At 43.6% G+C, this 17356-nt stretch overlaps 1 protein-coding gene across 1 annotated transcript in view; it reads left to right on the top strand.

Annotated features, from left to right (window-relative positions):
* The window catches only part of LOC126482334 (autophagy-related protein 2 homolog A), a 485244-nt gene that overhangs the window by 264706 nt on the left and 203182 nt on the right, over positions 1-17356 (top strand). The window contains exon 22 of the mRNA XM_050106397.1: positions 8016-8200. Coding sequence (XP_049962354.1) covers positions 8016-8200 — 185 coding nt within the window. The remainder of the gene's footprint in view (positions 1-8015; positions 8201-17356) is intronic.

Here is a 17356-nt window from a genome sequence, read left to right as displayed (position 1 = left end):
GTGGGTCTCCTGAAGTAAGCGCTGCTCGTCAGCAGATACAATAATCACCTACCACTTTCATTGTTTCATTTCTAAAGTAATTACTGTAGCATCACCTGATTTAATTCTACTACATTCCAATCCCTTATTTTACTTTTGGTGATGTCCATTGTACGACCTGTTTTCGAGACTTTATACATTCCACTCACCGGGTATCTGACAAAATTATGTTGTCATCAACAAACCTTCATGTTTCTATTTCTTCCTCCTATTCTTTAATTATTTTTTCAAATTTATGTATAGATTGTATAACAACAGGGATAGGCTGCAACCCTGTCTCACATGCTGCAAGTTTTAGAACATTTTTTTCACACAAATGACTTATCATGTGGTGCTTCCCTATCCCCTTGTTCCCTCATACACTTTTACTGCTAATTGTGATATACACTATATACAAATCTTGCACTTTGGGGCCTCTCACAGCTTAGTGTCCCATGTGGCTGCTACTAATTGTGATATGTCTTGTGTAGATATCTCTCAACTTGGCACCCCTCAAGCCATCTTGTGCCACTTGGGACTTAACTGGGCCCTGCTCCCTGCTAAGCCACTTCTTCCCTCTCATGTCCTTTGACTCTTGTAACAGCAGTCTTGTTTCTGTATTAGCTGTAGATAGCCTTTTCTCCCTGGATTTTACCAATGATAAGTTCAAAATTTCAAAAAGTGTGTTCCAGTGAAAATTGTCAAAAGCTTTTCTTAAATCTACACATACTATAAAGGTGGGTTTTTGTTCTCTCCAAGGGGACTGATGACCTCAGATGTTAAGTCCCATGGTGCTCAGAGCCATTTTTTTGTTCTCTCCAACCTGTTTTCTAAGGTAGGTCATAAAGGCAGTATTGTTTCTTGAGTTACTAGTGTTCTCCAAAACTCATACCTCTCTTTCCCCTGGTTTGCTTTTAGCAGTCATTTTAACCATATGTAGGTAGATCATGTTAACATCTGGTAACCATGACTTAGTAAGCTGATGATTTGCTCGCTCTCTCTCTCTCTCTCTCTCTCTCTCTCTCTCTCTCTCTCGTCCCCCCCCCTCCCTCCCACCCTCCCCCTCTCTCTCCCCCTCTCCCCTTCCCCCTTCTTCTTCTTCGTCTTCTTCTTCTTCTTCTTCCTGTTCCGTTCTTTGCTTGGTTTGCTTGTAGCCTTTCCTCAAAATAAAAATTATATTAAGCATTCAAGTATACATACATTTACATGTTTATGAAAAGTTTGTGTTACCTCTAAAATGAAAATAGATTTCCGATTTTTCTGATTCCACATCTATCAAGACCATTTCAATTAGTATCTGTAAAATACACGTTAGCATACACTTTTTATGTTTTGTTTTCATGACATGTTCTACACCCTTGAGGATCTTCTCATAGTGGATCTATGGAATTAAAAGTATATTTACCCTAATCTAAAAATCGAGCAACTGAAGCAGTTAAATGAATGCAGGTAACTGGAAAATGAGAGTGGCTAAAAGTGCAAAACTACAAATCATGACTGGCTAGAGGAGAAATGCAAAGCTGTAGAAACATGCTGCCACATATAGGAAAATTAAAGGATTCTCTATAGTAAAGAGGAACTGTTTTGTAGTCAACAAAAAGGAAAAAAGAGTGAAATATCAGGATCAAAAAGAAGTTTGTAATTTCTCTGGGTCTGTGGGGTGCAGAACAGCACAACATGCTATCATAGGTGAAGAATTCAGCAACCCACGTGGCATGGGTGCTCAATACGGGGAAGACAATCTTGGTTTAGTCTTAGGCTGTTAAGAGTCAATTTTGAAAGCCAATTTCCAGGTTTATTTGGGTGGTTTCTCACTTTCATCTAGTTGAATTTTGGGCAAGGCTACACAATAGACAAATGCAGCATACAAAACATATTTGATGACACTTCAGTGGTGTGTGTAGACATTAGGAAAGATATGAACACAGTGCAAGAAATAGCATATTACTATGATCAGATGTGAAGCTTTGTAAGCAAACAGAGTATTTTGAATGGCAGAATCATGTGTACTGTTGTTGGGTGTCAGGCTGGGTGCAGTCATTTTCGTAACACAGTATTTTGACAGTGTACCTTACCATCACCTTCAGGTGATAGTTGTAGAATGAGTGTCTTTGCTTCATCCCGCCTCCTATAAACTCCTATCATCCCCCGCGCCTTCCTCCACTGTCGGCCACACACTGTGATGGGTAGAATGATTTGGGATGAACTCTGGTCCTTCCCAGGCTTTGCTGAGAGTGAACTCAGTGTCTCTGTGGATTAGCCTATCAGCCGCTTGTATTTTGGTTGCCTCCTTCAGAACACTGACCCAAAATGATGAGGTTTGCCTTAGCACTTTTGTTTCTTCATGCATCATGGAGTCCCTTGGAGCCATGCAGTGCTTTGCAACTGTAGATTTTGTTGGTTGCTTGAGTTTGGTGTATCTCCTGTGTTCCATGTGTCTTTGTTTGATTGTCCATACAATCTCCCTGATATACGTCTTACCACATTTACATGGAATACGGTAAACACCTGGTTTATGTAGCCCCAAGTCATCTTCCACCACATGTAATAGAGCACACATGTTTGGAGGTCGACTGAAAATGTATTTAGTATTATGTCACATCAGGATTCTGCCGATTTTTGTTAGATTTTTTCCAGTGTACGGCAGATGCGCCATTGCCTTTGCCTCTTATCTTTTCCTCCTGCTGAGCTTGTACTTTATGCGTGAAAGCACATCATATTTGTCTCTCATCATATCTGTTCTTCTTGAGAAAGGTGCTTAAGGCGATTAAGCTCCCTTGGTAGGCTTTCTTCGTCGATATTACGCAGATCCTGTGTTGCAGGGTACATAGCACACCCTCACACTGTGAAGGGTGATGGTAGGTCACAGCATGGAAATACAAATCAGTGGAATTGGCTTTCCTGTACATGCTGTGTTCTATAGTGCTGTTCATTCTGCACTGGACTAAAACATACATAAGGTGAGTTGACCATTCTCTTCCACCTCCATGGTGAATTTGATACGGGGGTGCAGAGAGTTCAGATGTTGGAGGAGCTCCTGAAGTCTTTCACTCCCATGTGACAACGCCACAAATGTTTTATCAACATATGTGAAAAAAATATGTAGGCTTCAGTGCATCTGTTTCCAGAGTTTCTTTTCAAAGTCCTCCAAAAACAAGTGTGCCACAACTGGTTACAAAGGGCACTCCATAGTGATGCCATTCATTTGTTTGTAACAATCACCAGTGAAGAGAAAAAATGTTGATGTGAGGATAAATTCAAAGAGATTAGTCATCGTCGATTTGAATTTCTCCTTGATCAACTTCAGGAAATCAGCAAGCAGCACTCTGGTGGAGAAGGATACCATGTCAAAGCTCACCACAGGGTTTTGGTCACGGAGGTGTACATCTTGCATCTGTTGAGTGAAATGTACAGAGTTCCTGATGTGGTGCTGATATTTACTGAGTTAGGGGCTTAATACTGCCGATAGGTGTATGGTATCTGACATGTTGGGGTGCCTATGTTGCTTACAATAGGGAGTAGAGGAACGTTCCATTTGTGCACCTTTGGTAAGCTGTAGAGCCTTGGTTGTGCAGCAGCTTGCGGTCAAAGTTACAAAATACTGCAGATTCTGTAGGGAGGGTGGAAAACACTTATTCTATACCAGTGGTAAAATCTGCAACAGCCCTAGCAGTCAGTGCTGGTGTGAAGTTGAATCCCTTTTCCAAAACTAATTCTGCTGCTTCATCAATCTCTTTCCCTATGTGGTTGAATATGGTTTGTCATTGTTGCTCGTCGTGCAGCTGTTGTTCTCTTGCTGCCAGATGTTCCACCCTCCTAAGCGACGATGTGGAAGAGATACCTTGGAAAACGTGCAGTGCACTCCCTAGAGCCATCTTACTAAAGATGAATATCACAAAAGAGCTGCCATTTGAGAACTATGGACCGATCCTGAAATAGTCATTCTATCTGCAGACAAAGGAAATCCAGTGTACTACTACCACTGTCAGTGTATAGTCACAAAATGTATGAACTACTCGAGGATCCAGAATCCAAAAAATTGAAGGGAGATCCGACCAACAGAGTGGGGAAGAAGAAGACTATTGAACTTCTGCACCACCAAGTTTCTATGGCTTACCAAAGGTTCACAAATGGGATGTTCCTGTAAGTCCTATTGTAACTAACAAAGGCACACCAGTGTACCTGCTGGCCATACACCTAATGCCTGTATTAGGCCCCTATGCCAATAAGTGTCAGTATCACATCAGGAACCCTGTACATTTCATTCAACAGGTGCAAGAGCTATGCCTCCATGACCAGAACCTGGTGTGGTGAGCGTTGATGATGTGGTATCCCTCTTCACCAGAATGCAGCTCATACCTGTCCCCCCCGAGAGGGGGGGGGGGGGTTTCCACTGGGAGCCAAACCGCGCAATAACCCTGGGTTTGGTGTGGGGTGGCGGTGGTGTGGGTGGACTGCTGTGGCTTGCTGTGTGGTTGTGAACCACTGAGGGCTACGGTAGGACGAAGCCTCTCCATCATTTCTAGGTCCCTGGTTTCATACATACAGCTTGCTGATTCCTTGAAGTTGATCAGGGAGAAGTTCGACCCAACCATGACTAATCTCTTTGAATTTGTCATCACATCAACAAACTTTATCTTCACTGGTGACTGTTATGAACAAACTGATGGTGTCACCATGGTGTGTCCTTTGTCACCAATTGTGGCAAACTTGTTTATGGAGAACCTAAAAGAGAGAGCTCTGGAAACTGCTGCACTGAAGCTACATGCTTTTTCACATATGTTGATGAAACATTTGTCATGTGGCCACATGAGAGTGGAAGACTTCAGTAGTTCCTCCAACATCTGAACTTTCTGCACCCCAGTATCAAATTCATCATGGAGGTCAAAGAGAATGGTGAACTCCTGGGCGTCTTAGTCAAGCACAGAATGAATGGCACTATAGGACACAGTGTGTACAGGAAACCCAGTCACACTGATTTGTATCTCCTCACTGTCAGCTACCATCATTCTTCAGAACATGAGGGTGTGATATGTGTACTGCAACACAGGGCCCATGCAATGTTGGATGAAGAAAGCGTACCAAGTGACCTTAACCACCTTAGTCACCTTTTTTCAAGAAGAACAGATATGATGAGAGAGAAATCCGAAGTGTTTCCAGGGAGAAAGTACAAACCCATTAGTCACAAAGCGACGAGGAGGAAAAGGCAATGGCATATCTGCTGAATGCTGGCAAAGTATCGAACAAAATCTGCAGAATCCTGACTTGACGTAACACCAAATGCGTTTTCTGTCCACCTTTGAAAACGTGTACTGTGTTACGTACAGTGAAAGATTATTTGGGGCACTGTAAATGGGGTGTTTACCCTATTCTATGTATGTGCAGTAAAGTGTGAGTTAGGGAAGAAAGACCCAAGGAACAATTGAAGAAAGACAGAAGGAACACAGAAGACACACCGAACTCAAGCAGCCGACAAAATCTGTGGTTGCAGAACACTGCATGGCTACAGGGGACTCCATGAAGTATGGAAAAATAGAAGTGCTAAGGTAGATCTTGTCATTTTGAGACTGTTTTTTGAAGGAGGCAGTTAAAATACAAGTGCCTGACAGGTTGATCAAGAGAGACACTGGGTTGAGTCTCAGAAAAGATTGGGACTCAGTAGTCAGCCACCTAAAATCACAGCATCAGCCAAGAGTGACTTCCACGCACAACACAGGTCACAGGAGTACTGAGGAACCATAGTTCTCACCCAGCTCCAAGTGGTGGTGTCCCCTGCCACTCAACCCAGCATGGTGGTGCGGCCAGTAGTGGAGAAAGGGGTGGGGTAGTAATAACATAAAGGAGGAATGTAGCAAAGATGCTCATTCTTCAGGTATCACATGAATATGATAGCAAGCAATGCTGCACCTGTCTGGAAACTCAACAACAATACAAACACCTGATTCACTGGGAGAGCCTGAGACTACACATCAATTGTATTTTTTTGCTAATTATTCTTGTTTATATGCAGCAAAGAATAACTTTTGTGAATATTTTTTACTTTATTTGCTAACTTCTATGAAACCTGTATATAATAATAATAATAATAATAATAATAATAATAATATAAAAGATTTATATTGCATACTGAAATTATGTATGCTTACCTCTTTGGTATCCAAATAATCTACCTTCAAAGGAGTATTGAGTTGACAATTATTGCTTTTTAGAGAAGAAGTAAGTTTTGTTTGTTTCATATAAAATTTAGTTCTTGGGGCATGACACTTCTTCAGACTCACTGAATCAGTTATGAAAAAAACGGCTGTTTTAGAATCCCCCTCTCTGGCCCGGTCCCCTTTCCTGTATAAAGTTCTGACACTATCCATGATACCCCATATGGGTCTGGACAAAGGCTAGTGTGGCTGTCCAGTGGCTTTCCCTAAAAGTGTCTTCAGGGTTCATCTTTCAAATTAATTCACTGTTTCAACACTAGATGATATGAAATCTTGAAGGTATTGGAGCAAATGAGACATGACTGAAGCAAGAAATTCCACATATACACCAATTTCCAATTTGCTGTTTGTACCATCCAGCAGTTCTACCCAGTAGACAAAGCTGCCCACAATATGAAGAATACCCTTTGCCAGTTATAGCAGCAAGGAAAGGTAGTGGAATTAAGTTTATACCAAGAAAGGTGAAAATCCAGGTGAATGAAATGGCTGTTAGAGTGGCAAGGGAGGATTGTGGGTACCTGACATTAGCACAGTGTACTGTTCCGCTGCACCCTTTACGATGCTGATGAACTAAAAATTAGTATGCTAGTAGGAAAACAAAATTTTTATGTGAGTGTCAATAAGCTCTGATATATGCATTCCCTAACATGACCATGGAGTACCTCCAAGTAACCACAAAAAAGATATTTACATCTTCTTACATTTTCACATACTGCCCTCACTCCATGAATGTTTGATGCAGTTGCCCACCTATTAGTTTGCTTGTTATATACTTTTGTCAGTGAAACATGTTTTAATTGATTGTATTTTGTATACTGACAGAAGGGTGTTCTCGATCTAAATGAGTATGCGACTAGCATTTTAGGTAATAGTAGAGTGAGAGTTATTCAGTTTGATACCCATAATGTTGTGCACTCAAATCTGACAGTCATTATCATTATTGTCATCATCATCATCATTGGGTGCAGAATTCAGAGTAGGAAATTAGGAGGAGCCTCTGCTATGGATGCTTATAGTAGACTCCGTGACATTGTACGCCCCTTCCCCTCCCATGTCCGTGCACTCTGTAAACTGGATATTCACGTAGAAACTCTATCATCAGTGGAATGGGGAATGACTGGGTGTGAGGATAACACACTACAGATGGTTAAATCTGGTTCTTGGCTGTAGCATACCTCCTTGTGGCAATTCAAATGTATGCACCACTCAAGCTTTTAATACATGAGTTTTATCTATTACTATAAGAAGCACCAGTACGTCAACTTTATAATGTACACATAAGTTTTGCAGGCATGTAAGTTCACTGTTTATATTTTCTGGGCAAGATTTTTCAAATTTTTATAAGTGTGATTGAAAACTACTGTACTTTCCTAACAAACTGTTATACAATTCTATTGAATGATCTACTTTGTTAGTAAGTGTTTTTGTCCTGGTTATTCAAACTGTGTGGTGATCTTGTCCATCACTTGTGAGACCTTCTCTGAAGCTTAATTTATTTTTAGTCTTTTGATTTTGATGCTTGCTGTGCCATTAGAATTTAACAATTAACTTAGAATTTAACAATTAACTTATTTATTGTTTGTAGCAGTATCCTGTAGCTCTTGACCTGAATCAACAATAAATCTATTTCCTAAATTCACTCAGAGTGTTACAGATAAATTTTGTTTGTCAACTTTGTTTGCAAAGAATGTTTATTTTAAGAAATTGTGACATCTTATATTTTGTGCCTTTATTTCCAGTCTTCAGGAATGTATAAGATCTAGGTTAAACTCGCATGTTCCACAGGTTTAGTACGGACACCTACAATTGCACCACCTCTCAGAATGTACGGATCACCACCTCCAAGCCATCTAGATCTAACAATATACAAGTCTGAAGGAGAAGCACTAGTGAACCATTCTGCTGCAGGAGGAGACATGCTTACAATGGCCATCAAGATACAGCTTGATGACAGCATTCTCAATCTTAAGGTGAACTTGTTAAAACTTATTTCATGACAGTAATGTTTCCAGTTTGACACGAACGCTGAAAGGGGGGATAAGGGAAAAGAAAAAAGTGACAGCTGGGAAGAGATCAACAGAAATTGGAACTCAGTACAAATCATGAATGAAGCAACAGCTTGACTACTGGATGCTATGTACAGAGTTCTAGAAGTGCAGACCTAGATGTAGTTGTCTCATCTGATTTTGAAGTGCCTGCCTCTGCTGGAAGATAGTTCATGTTCTGAGCAGCTGCTGCATGCATGTGTGTGTCATTACTCTCTGATTTACAGTCATGACAAGATGGAGAGTTGAATAGTCTTTTGCATGTGTTTAAAAGTTGTCTCACCAGGTGCCATTTTCATTTAAAGAAGTGTTCCGTACAGTGAAGGTATAGACTAGCTAAAGCACTGAAGAAGATTTGCCGATGGGAATAAGTCAATTCAAAGTATGTGCCATAGAGGGATGAAGAGGGAGCGCAATCATTCAATTTTGGAAAAAGGATGCATTGAAAGGATAATTAAGAAGAACATAACATTGTTATAGTGAGTAGCTTCCTATAAAAGGTGAATATCAGGAAATAACATCAGCCTTGCCAGGGGATGTGGTTAATAGATTCTGCAGATTGTTATCAATGAATATGGAAATGAATGCTTTTCTTGCATTATGAACAGGATACATCGTGATGAGGTATCACTAAGACAAAAATAGAAATTTGACTGCATAAAATATTATTGTGATCACTAAGGGCTGAGAAAATTTTACTGATAATTTATAGGGGATCTGTGTATTGAAACAGGTATGTTGGGCAGGCCATATTAGAATAAAGGAAGATTAAACTTTTGTATTTTGTACTCATATCAAAATAACTGAAATGTTTAGCTAACTGGAATAACATTAGAGAAGGAATTATTTTATGAGAGGGTTTGCCTCATGATCGACATGAAACAATGATCTCATGGGAGGTGACTGCCATATTGATCGTAAGATGTAGCTTCACATAAGACATACCTTTTAACCATTTTAGTAATCACCCACTGGGTATGTATCTTTGAAATCTCAAAAGCTATTCTTCAAGACAACTCTGAACATGTTACCATTTTAGAATAAATGAAAAGCACCAGTTTGCTTTTGTTCTACAATATTTATTATAATGTTATATTTATTATATTATTATATTATTTTTTATAATGTTGTTCTACCAAGAACCAATGGAAGATTCTGTTAACATTACCATTTTATCATTTGAATTACAAGGTGCTACAAATTTCTTAGTTACTTTAAGAAGCTGAAGATCTTTTCCAGAATTGTCAGCATTTTGATAGATGTGTAATTTGGTAAGTGTTGGATTAGTAATCTAGAAGATTGGTGTTTGATCTTCAGTGTTAAAAAATAGCTGTTTGTACGAACAGGACCTCACATTGGATGTGGGGAGTGGCATAATACCAAACATGTAACCGTGCCTAGCACAGCCCAGTGGCGTTCAACTCAACTTTTAAGATGATCGCTGCATTTGTATTCATAATTGTCTCCTTGTGAATTGTTTATCACCAGTAAAAGACATCTTCATACATTTTTACTGCTAATGGCATCAACACACAGCTATGTATATGTTCTGCAAGCCCCTGCACAATGTATAAGGGAGGGTATTTTGTACAAATATTGGTAGTTTTGTATCCTATGCCAGTTGCATGTTTAGCAAGGAGGAGCAATGGCTGTCTACATGCCACAGTACATGGTCCAATCTCTCTTCTCTTTTCGTAGTGACCTCCAGATCAGGTATATTTTGAAGCCAACAAAATTGTGACTCAGTATTCCTCAAGCATTGTATTGTGTAATGATGGAACCATTTTAACCACTGTAGGCTGTCAGTTTTATTCCGTTAAAGCACCATGCTTGTAAATTACAATACTGTCCAGTTTCGGCCATATGCCATTATCAATTTTGGTGTGTGTGATTCACATTTAAAAATTTTGTTTCATATTAGGTTTTAAATGTGACACACACATAGCAAGTCATACATTTGATAATGGCCTAAGGCTGAAACTGGCTAGTGATGTAATTTACAATGCATGGTGTAGTAAAGCAATAAAACTATCAACATATGCTGGCTAAAATTGTCCCATCATTTATACTGTCAAGAATGTTTGTGATTGGGCAGTATGTAATAATATATACCTGAGCGGCAGCCATACCCCACCCCGCCAACCATTCCCCCTCACGTGGATGTCAATGACCTGCAATGGGGATGGACTGCTGTTCGATTGTTGGCACATTCAGTCCTTCCTGCACTTGCAAAGCTTCAGCTGCTTTGTGGGGTTTCACCATATAGCTGTTAGACCAAGTCTGTGCCAAACTTAGCTGGTGGCTCTCATCCCTGTTGACAAGATTCTGCTGGAGCATTATCTCAATTGGTTCTTTAATAATGCTCTCCCAAAAGCCACAGAATTGGCACAACATTTTTGTTTTCTAAAATTTGAATGTGTGGCTGTGTTGTGCCAATGCTGATATATCTTTACCCCCCAGACATACACTCTAATCTGCTCCATGTAATTTTGCAAAATGCAGTGCTGTGTTTGCCCAACGTACTGGAGGCAACATTCACACGTGATGCTATATATATCAGAATTCGCAATTGCAGTTTGTTCTTTACTGAACCAAGCATATCTTTCATTTTTTATGGTGCTCAAAACATGGCTTTTGATGTTATTTTTCAAGGTTTCTCACAATTTTATCTGAAGAAGGTCCAATATATAGGGAATAAAGCAGAGTTTCTCTTTCCCTTTCTCCACCTCTTCTGTGCTGGTGGCTGTAACAATCGTTTTCTTCAGTGCACGTCTAACCTGCATCTGACTATCAATTCTGGTAAAACACATGTTTAAGTTTAATGGTGTGTTTCCGGGTATTCTGCTGAGTGAGGAACAACAACTGGAAGCACAACATTAATCAGTCTTGCCAACAAAACCTGAGAGATCACACTGTCACAAATGGCATATGCCATTTGAACTAGAGTTGTTAGAACAATGTACCGTTGTGCTGGCTGATGACAGCTCTTTGCTTGAAGGTACAGATCTGTGTGGGTCTTCTTTCTGTTGACTGCATGTCTTATGATGCTGGGAGAGCATTAGCAATTGAGATAAGGTTCCGTGACAGTCTCATCAACAGCTAAGTTAGACATGGAACACAGCACTTGCAGCTATATGCCAAGACCACACCTAGAACTTGATGCTTTGTTATTCCACGAAGAACCAATTGTGCCAAGAATTGAATGGCGGACCGCCTCCCATCGCCTCCCCACCACTCACTGATCCCTGTGCTTGATGGATGGGGTGATAAAGAGGCAGCAGCTGCTCAGCTGTATGTATAGCATCCCCAAATAATCTTGCCAATAGATGTTGAGAGAGAACACTTTCCAGAATGTTGTGGAATTTCATTACAGCCATCCAGATGGAACCTCAAGAAGATTTCAGCAGAAACGTCAACATCTACATCTACGTACATACTCCGCAATCCACCATACGGTGTATGGCGGAGGGTACCTCGTACCACAACTAGCATCTTCTCTCTCTGTTCCACTCCCAAACAGAATAAGGGAAAAATGACTGCCTAAATGCCTCTGTACGAGCCCTAATCTCTCTTATCTTATCTTTGTGGTCTTTCCGCGAAATATAAGTTGGCGGCAGTAAAATTGTACTGCAGTCAGCCTCAAATGCTGGTTGTTTAAATTTCCTCAGTAGCGATTCACGAAAAGATCGCCTCCTTTCCTCTAGAGACTCCCACCCGAGTTCCTGAAGCATTTCCGTAACACTCGCGTGATGATCAAACCTACCAGTAACAAATCTAGCAGCCCACCTCTGAATTTCTTCTATGTCCTCCCTCAATCCGACCTGATAGGGATCCCATAGGCTCAAGCAGTACTCAAGAATAGGTCGTATTAGTGTTTTATAAGTGGCCCCCTTTACAGGTGAACCAAAATTCCCAAAATTCTACCAATGAACCGAAGACAACTATCTGCATTCCCCACAACTGCCATTACATGCTTGTCCCACTTCATATCGCTCTGCAATCTTATGCCCAAACATTTAATCGACGTGGCTGTGTCAAGTGCTACACTACTAATGGAGTGTTCAAACATTACGGGATTCTTTTTCCTATTCATCTGCATTAATTTACATTTATCTATATTTAGAGTTAGCTGCCATTCTTTACACCAATCACAAATCCAAGTCATCTTGTATCCTCCTACAGTCACTCAATGAAGACACCTTCCCGTACACCACAGCATCATCAGCAAACAGCCGCACATTGTTATCCACCCTATCCAAAAGATCACTTATGTAGGTAGAAAACAACAGCGGACCTACCACACTCCATGGGGCACTCCAGATGATACCCTCACCTCCAATGAACACTCACCATCGAGGACAACGTACTGGGTTCTATTACTTTAGAAGTCTTCGAGCCACTCACATATTTGGGAACCAATCCCATATGCTCGTACCTTAGTTAGGAGTCTGCAGTAGGGCACAGAGTCAAACGCTTTCCGAAAGTCAAGGAATATGGCATCCGTCTGATACCCTTCATCCATGGTTCGCAAGATATCATGTGATAAAAGGGCAAGTTGCGTTTCGCAGGAGCGATGCTTTCTAAAGCCGTGCTGATGCATGGACAACAACTTCTCTGTCTCAAGGAAATTCATTATATTCGAACTGAGAATATGTTCAAGAATCCTGCAACAAACCGATGTTAAGGATATTGGTCTGTAATTTTGAGGATTTGTCCTTCCACCCTTCTTATATACAGGCGTCACCTGCGCTCTTTTCCAGTCGCTCGGGACTTTACGTTGGGCAAGAGATTAGTGATAAATGCAAGCTAAGTAGTAGCCAATGCAGTAGAGTACTCTCTGTAAAACCGAATTGGAATCCCATCAAGACCTTTTGTATTGTACCTTCCACGACCACTGTTCCCAGTTTGTATTGTACCTTTCCTCATTTCCTTTCCAGATCCCACCTTTCTTACCAAAGTTCTCCTTTCTGTTCTCCCTGACTTATGGCTTTCCATTATGAACAGTAATGTTTATCTTAAGTACTCATTTTCTTTAATTTGATCTGTGTTTCGCAGTTGTGGATGTAACTGTGCTAAATATACTGAAAGTATATTGAACAACATGCTCAGTCACAAATATTTGTGTTTCATTGAGCTGTACTATGCATTTCAGGGCTTATGGTAAATATCAAAATACACCTCTCGATGCCCCCCTGCGGGTCCGGGGATTAGAATAGGTCCGAGGTATTCCTGCCTGTCGTAAGAGGCGACTAAAAGGAGTCCATCCCCCTCACGGGGGTAGTTAGCGCCTGCGTCCGGAGACGGACGGTTTCACGACCTATAATCGTGGTCTCTTTGGTTTTTCACTTCTCGTTTCTTCCTTCCTTTTGTTGGTTCCTTTCCTTGCTCTTCTCCACTTCACTGTCTTCCTTACTCTTTCCCTTGACTTCTCCTTGCCTTCTCATTGCCTTTTTCTCCTTGCCTTCTCATTGCCTTTTTCTCCTTGCCTTCTCATTGCCTTTTTCTCCTTTCCTTCTCATTGCCTTTTTCTCCTTTCCTTCTCATTGCCTTCTTCTCCTTGCCTTCTCATTGCCTTCTTCTCCTTGCCTTCTCTGGTCTCCGCCTCGGCATTTGAGACAGTCTGTCCTCTTTCTCCCTCTCTCTCTCTTCTTTTTCCTCTTCTTCCTTCCTCCCTGTGCGTGTCTGAAGGCCGACCCACGCGTTCGCACGCGTAGCCGGTGACGGGGTAACGCGTAAGTCCCCGCCCTGGGTAGACATGTAAGGCACGCGCGTACCCCCTGGTAAAGGCCAGGCCTGGGGAGGGGTGATTGCCTGAGCTGATACCTTCTGACCATGCCGATTGGTCCCTCCGTCTGTTTCTCGGGAGGTGTGACCTGAGGTGTAAACATTCACCTAAGGCGGGAGTGTCCTCTGAGAGGGTCCCCACAAGGAAGGAGCGCGCCATCGGAGACGCTGGCAATCATGGGGGATTCCTCCGCAATGGATTCTACTCCATCGCTTTCGACTTCGACCCACAAACGGAAACGTGACCAGCCAACAGTGACAAAAGTACTACCGCCTGCCCCACAGTTCCTCGTAGTTTCTCGATCTGAGGACGGAAAGGATTTTTCCTCTGTCAACCCTTTCGTCATTCAGAAGGGCGTAGATGCCATAGCCGGATCTGTCAAATCTTGTACCAGGTTGCGTAACGGTACCTTATTACTAGAAACTGAGAGTGCCTTTCAGGCGCAAAAACTGCTTCGGGCCACACTCTTGTACACGTTCCCTGTCCGGGTGGAGGCCCACCGCACTTTGAATTCGTCTCGTGGTGTAGTCCATAGTAGCTCCCTCGACGGCTTGACTGACGAGGAGCTTCAATCTTTCCTCGCTGAGCAGGGTGTGACGGCTGTCCATCGGGTCATGAAAAAGGTCAACAATGACCTTGTACCGACCCGGACACTTTTCTTGACCTTCGATAGTGTTAAGCTGCCATCGCGCATCAAGGCGGGCTACGAGGTTATTTCTGTTCGCCCCTATGTCCCGACACCTACGCGCTGCTACCAGTGTCAGCGTTTCAATCACACTCGACAGTCTTGCTCCAATGCGGCTAAATGTGTCACTTGTGGCAGGGATGCCCATGAGGGTGACTGTCCACCTCCGTCTCCTCGTTGTGTGAACTGTCAGGGTGACCATGCCGCATCCTCCCGCGACTGTCCTGTCTATAAGGAAGAACGCTGTATCCAGGAAATTCGAGTCAAAGAGAAAGTGTCCACCTGGGCTGCTCGCAAGCTATTGGCTAGTAGGAAGCCCACGCTGCTCCCAGCGGGGAAATACAGCACTGTCCTCGCCTCTCCTCGGACTACCCGGGAGGTAGCAACCCAGACATGCGATCTGACCTTCAGCACCACGGTCGTCCGTTCGGCCAGTGCTAAGATCGCGCGGTCTACGTCTCCTCTTCCTCCCGTCACCCCACAGACACCAGCCACTTCCTCAGTTTCTGCTAAGTCGAAGACCCCGAAGTCAGATGCACGGGCCTTCAAGAAGGAACCATCCCGTGCAGACTTCCTCCGTCCCTCGACCTCCCAGCCTTCGACCGGTACTTCCACCAAACGTCCTTCTAAAAAGGCGCATAGGAAGCACAGTTCTCCTTCTCCGCCGCGGCGCCTTTCTTCTCCTGCGCCACCCAGCGGTTGCCGCCCCAGGCCGTCGTCCGTTTCGCCTGGCCGCACCGCTGGTAGCCGAACATCTGGCCGTTCACCGGCGGAGGAAGCTCCCCCTCCCGGCCATCCTCCCGAGATGGCCGATGACCCTATAGACCCCATGGACGATGACTGTCCGCCCTCTCCGTGCTCCTCTAGTTGGCCATCTCCAAGGCAGACTGGGGGCTCTTCTCTTCCAGGGCGACCTTTCAGGATCAAACCTTCACAAGCTGCGATCGTCAGGTCGCACACCTCACGGAAGTCATTCTCGCTGCTGCTGAATATTCCATCCCTCACTCTACTTCTTCTCCACGTCGCGTACCGGTCCCCTGGTGGACCGCAGCATGTAGAGACGCTTTACGTGCTCGTCGACGTGCTTTACGCACCTTTAAACGCCACCCTACAGTGGCGAATTGTATTAATTATAAACGATTACGTGCTCAGTGTCGTCGTATTATTAAAGAAAGCAAGAAAGCCAGCTGGGCTGCTTTCACAAGCACCTTCAACAGTTTTACTCCTTCTTCTGTTGTCTGGGGTAGCCTGCGCCGGCTCCCCAGTTTCTGGCTTGAAGGTCGCGAATGAAGTCCTTGTGGCCCCTGAGGCTGTCTCCAATGCCTTCGGCCGCTTTTTCGCCGAGGTTTCGAGCTCCGCTCATTACCACCCTGCCTTCCTCCCCCGCAAACAGGCAGAGGAGGCTAGGCCACCTGACTTCCGCTCCTCGAATTGTGAAAGTTATAATGCCCCATTCACCATGCGGGAACTCGAAACCGCACTTGGCCGATCACGGTCCTCCGCTCCAGGGCCTGATTCTATTCATATTCAGATGCTGAAGAACCTTTCTCCTGTGGGTAAAGGTTTTCCTCTTCTTACATACAATCGCATCAGGATTGAGGGACATGTTCCCGCATGCTGGCGCGAGTCTATCGTTGTCCCGATTCCTAAGCCGGGGAAGGACAAGCACTTGCCTTCCAGTTATCGACCTATCTCGCTTACCAGCTGTGTCTGTAAAGTGATGGAGCGAATGGTTAACTCTCGATTGGTTTGGCTGCTCGAGTCTCGACGCCTACTTACCAATGTACAATGTGGATTTCGTAGGCGCCGCTCTGCTGTTGACCATCTGGTTACCTTGTCGACCTTCATTATGAATAACTTCTTGCGGAAGCGCCCGACCGCGGCTGTGTTCTTTGATTTGGAGAAGGCTTATGACACCTGTTGGAGGGCGGGCATTCTCCGCACCATGCATACATGGGGCCTTCGCGGTCGCCTCCCTCTTTTTATTCGTTCCTTTTTACTGGATCGACAGTTTCGGGTACGTGTGGGATCTGTCCTGTCCGACACCTTTCGCCAGGAGAATGGGGTGCCACAGGGCTCAGTTTTGAGCGTCGCTCTCTTCGCCATCGCGATCAATCCAATAATGGATTGCCTCCCAGCTGATGTATCAGGCTCCCTTTTCGTGAACGATTTTACCATCTACTGCAACGCGCAGTGTACACGTGTCCTGGAGCGCTGTCTTCAGCGTTCTCTTGACCGTCTTTACTCCTGGAGTGTCGCCAATGGCTTCCGTTTTTCTGCCGAGAAGACGGTCTGTATTAACTTCTGGCGCTACAAAGAGTTTCTCCCACCGTCCTTACGACTCGGTCCCGTTGCTCTCCCAATCGTGGAGACAATCAAATTTTTAGGCCTTACCTTTGACAGGAAACTTAGCTGGTCTCCACATGTGTCATATTTGGCCGCCCGTTGTACCCGTTCTTTAAATGTCCTCCGTGTTCTCAGTGGTATGTCGTGGGGAGCGGATCGAACCGTCCTACTTTGTCTATATCGGTCGATCGTCCGCTCCAAGCTGGATTATGGGAGCTTCGTATACTCCTCTGCACGGCCATCCATCTTACGCCGCCTCAACTCC

Source organism: Schistocerca serialis, chromosome 5 (genome assembly GCF_023864345.2).
Source record: "Schistocerca serialis cubense isolate TAMUIC-IGC-003099 chromosome 5, iqSchSeri2.2, whole genome shotgun sequence".
In the NCBI taxonomy this organism is placed as follows: domain Eukaryota; kingdom Metazoa; phylum Arthropoda; class Insecta; order Orthoptera; family Acrididae; genus Schistocerca; species Schistocerca serialis.
Note: the sequence above shows the minus strand (reverse complement) of the source record. Positions and strands in the feature narration are given on the sequence as shown.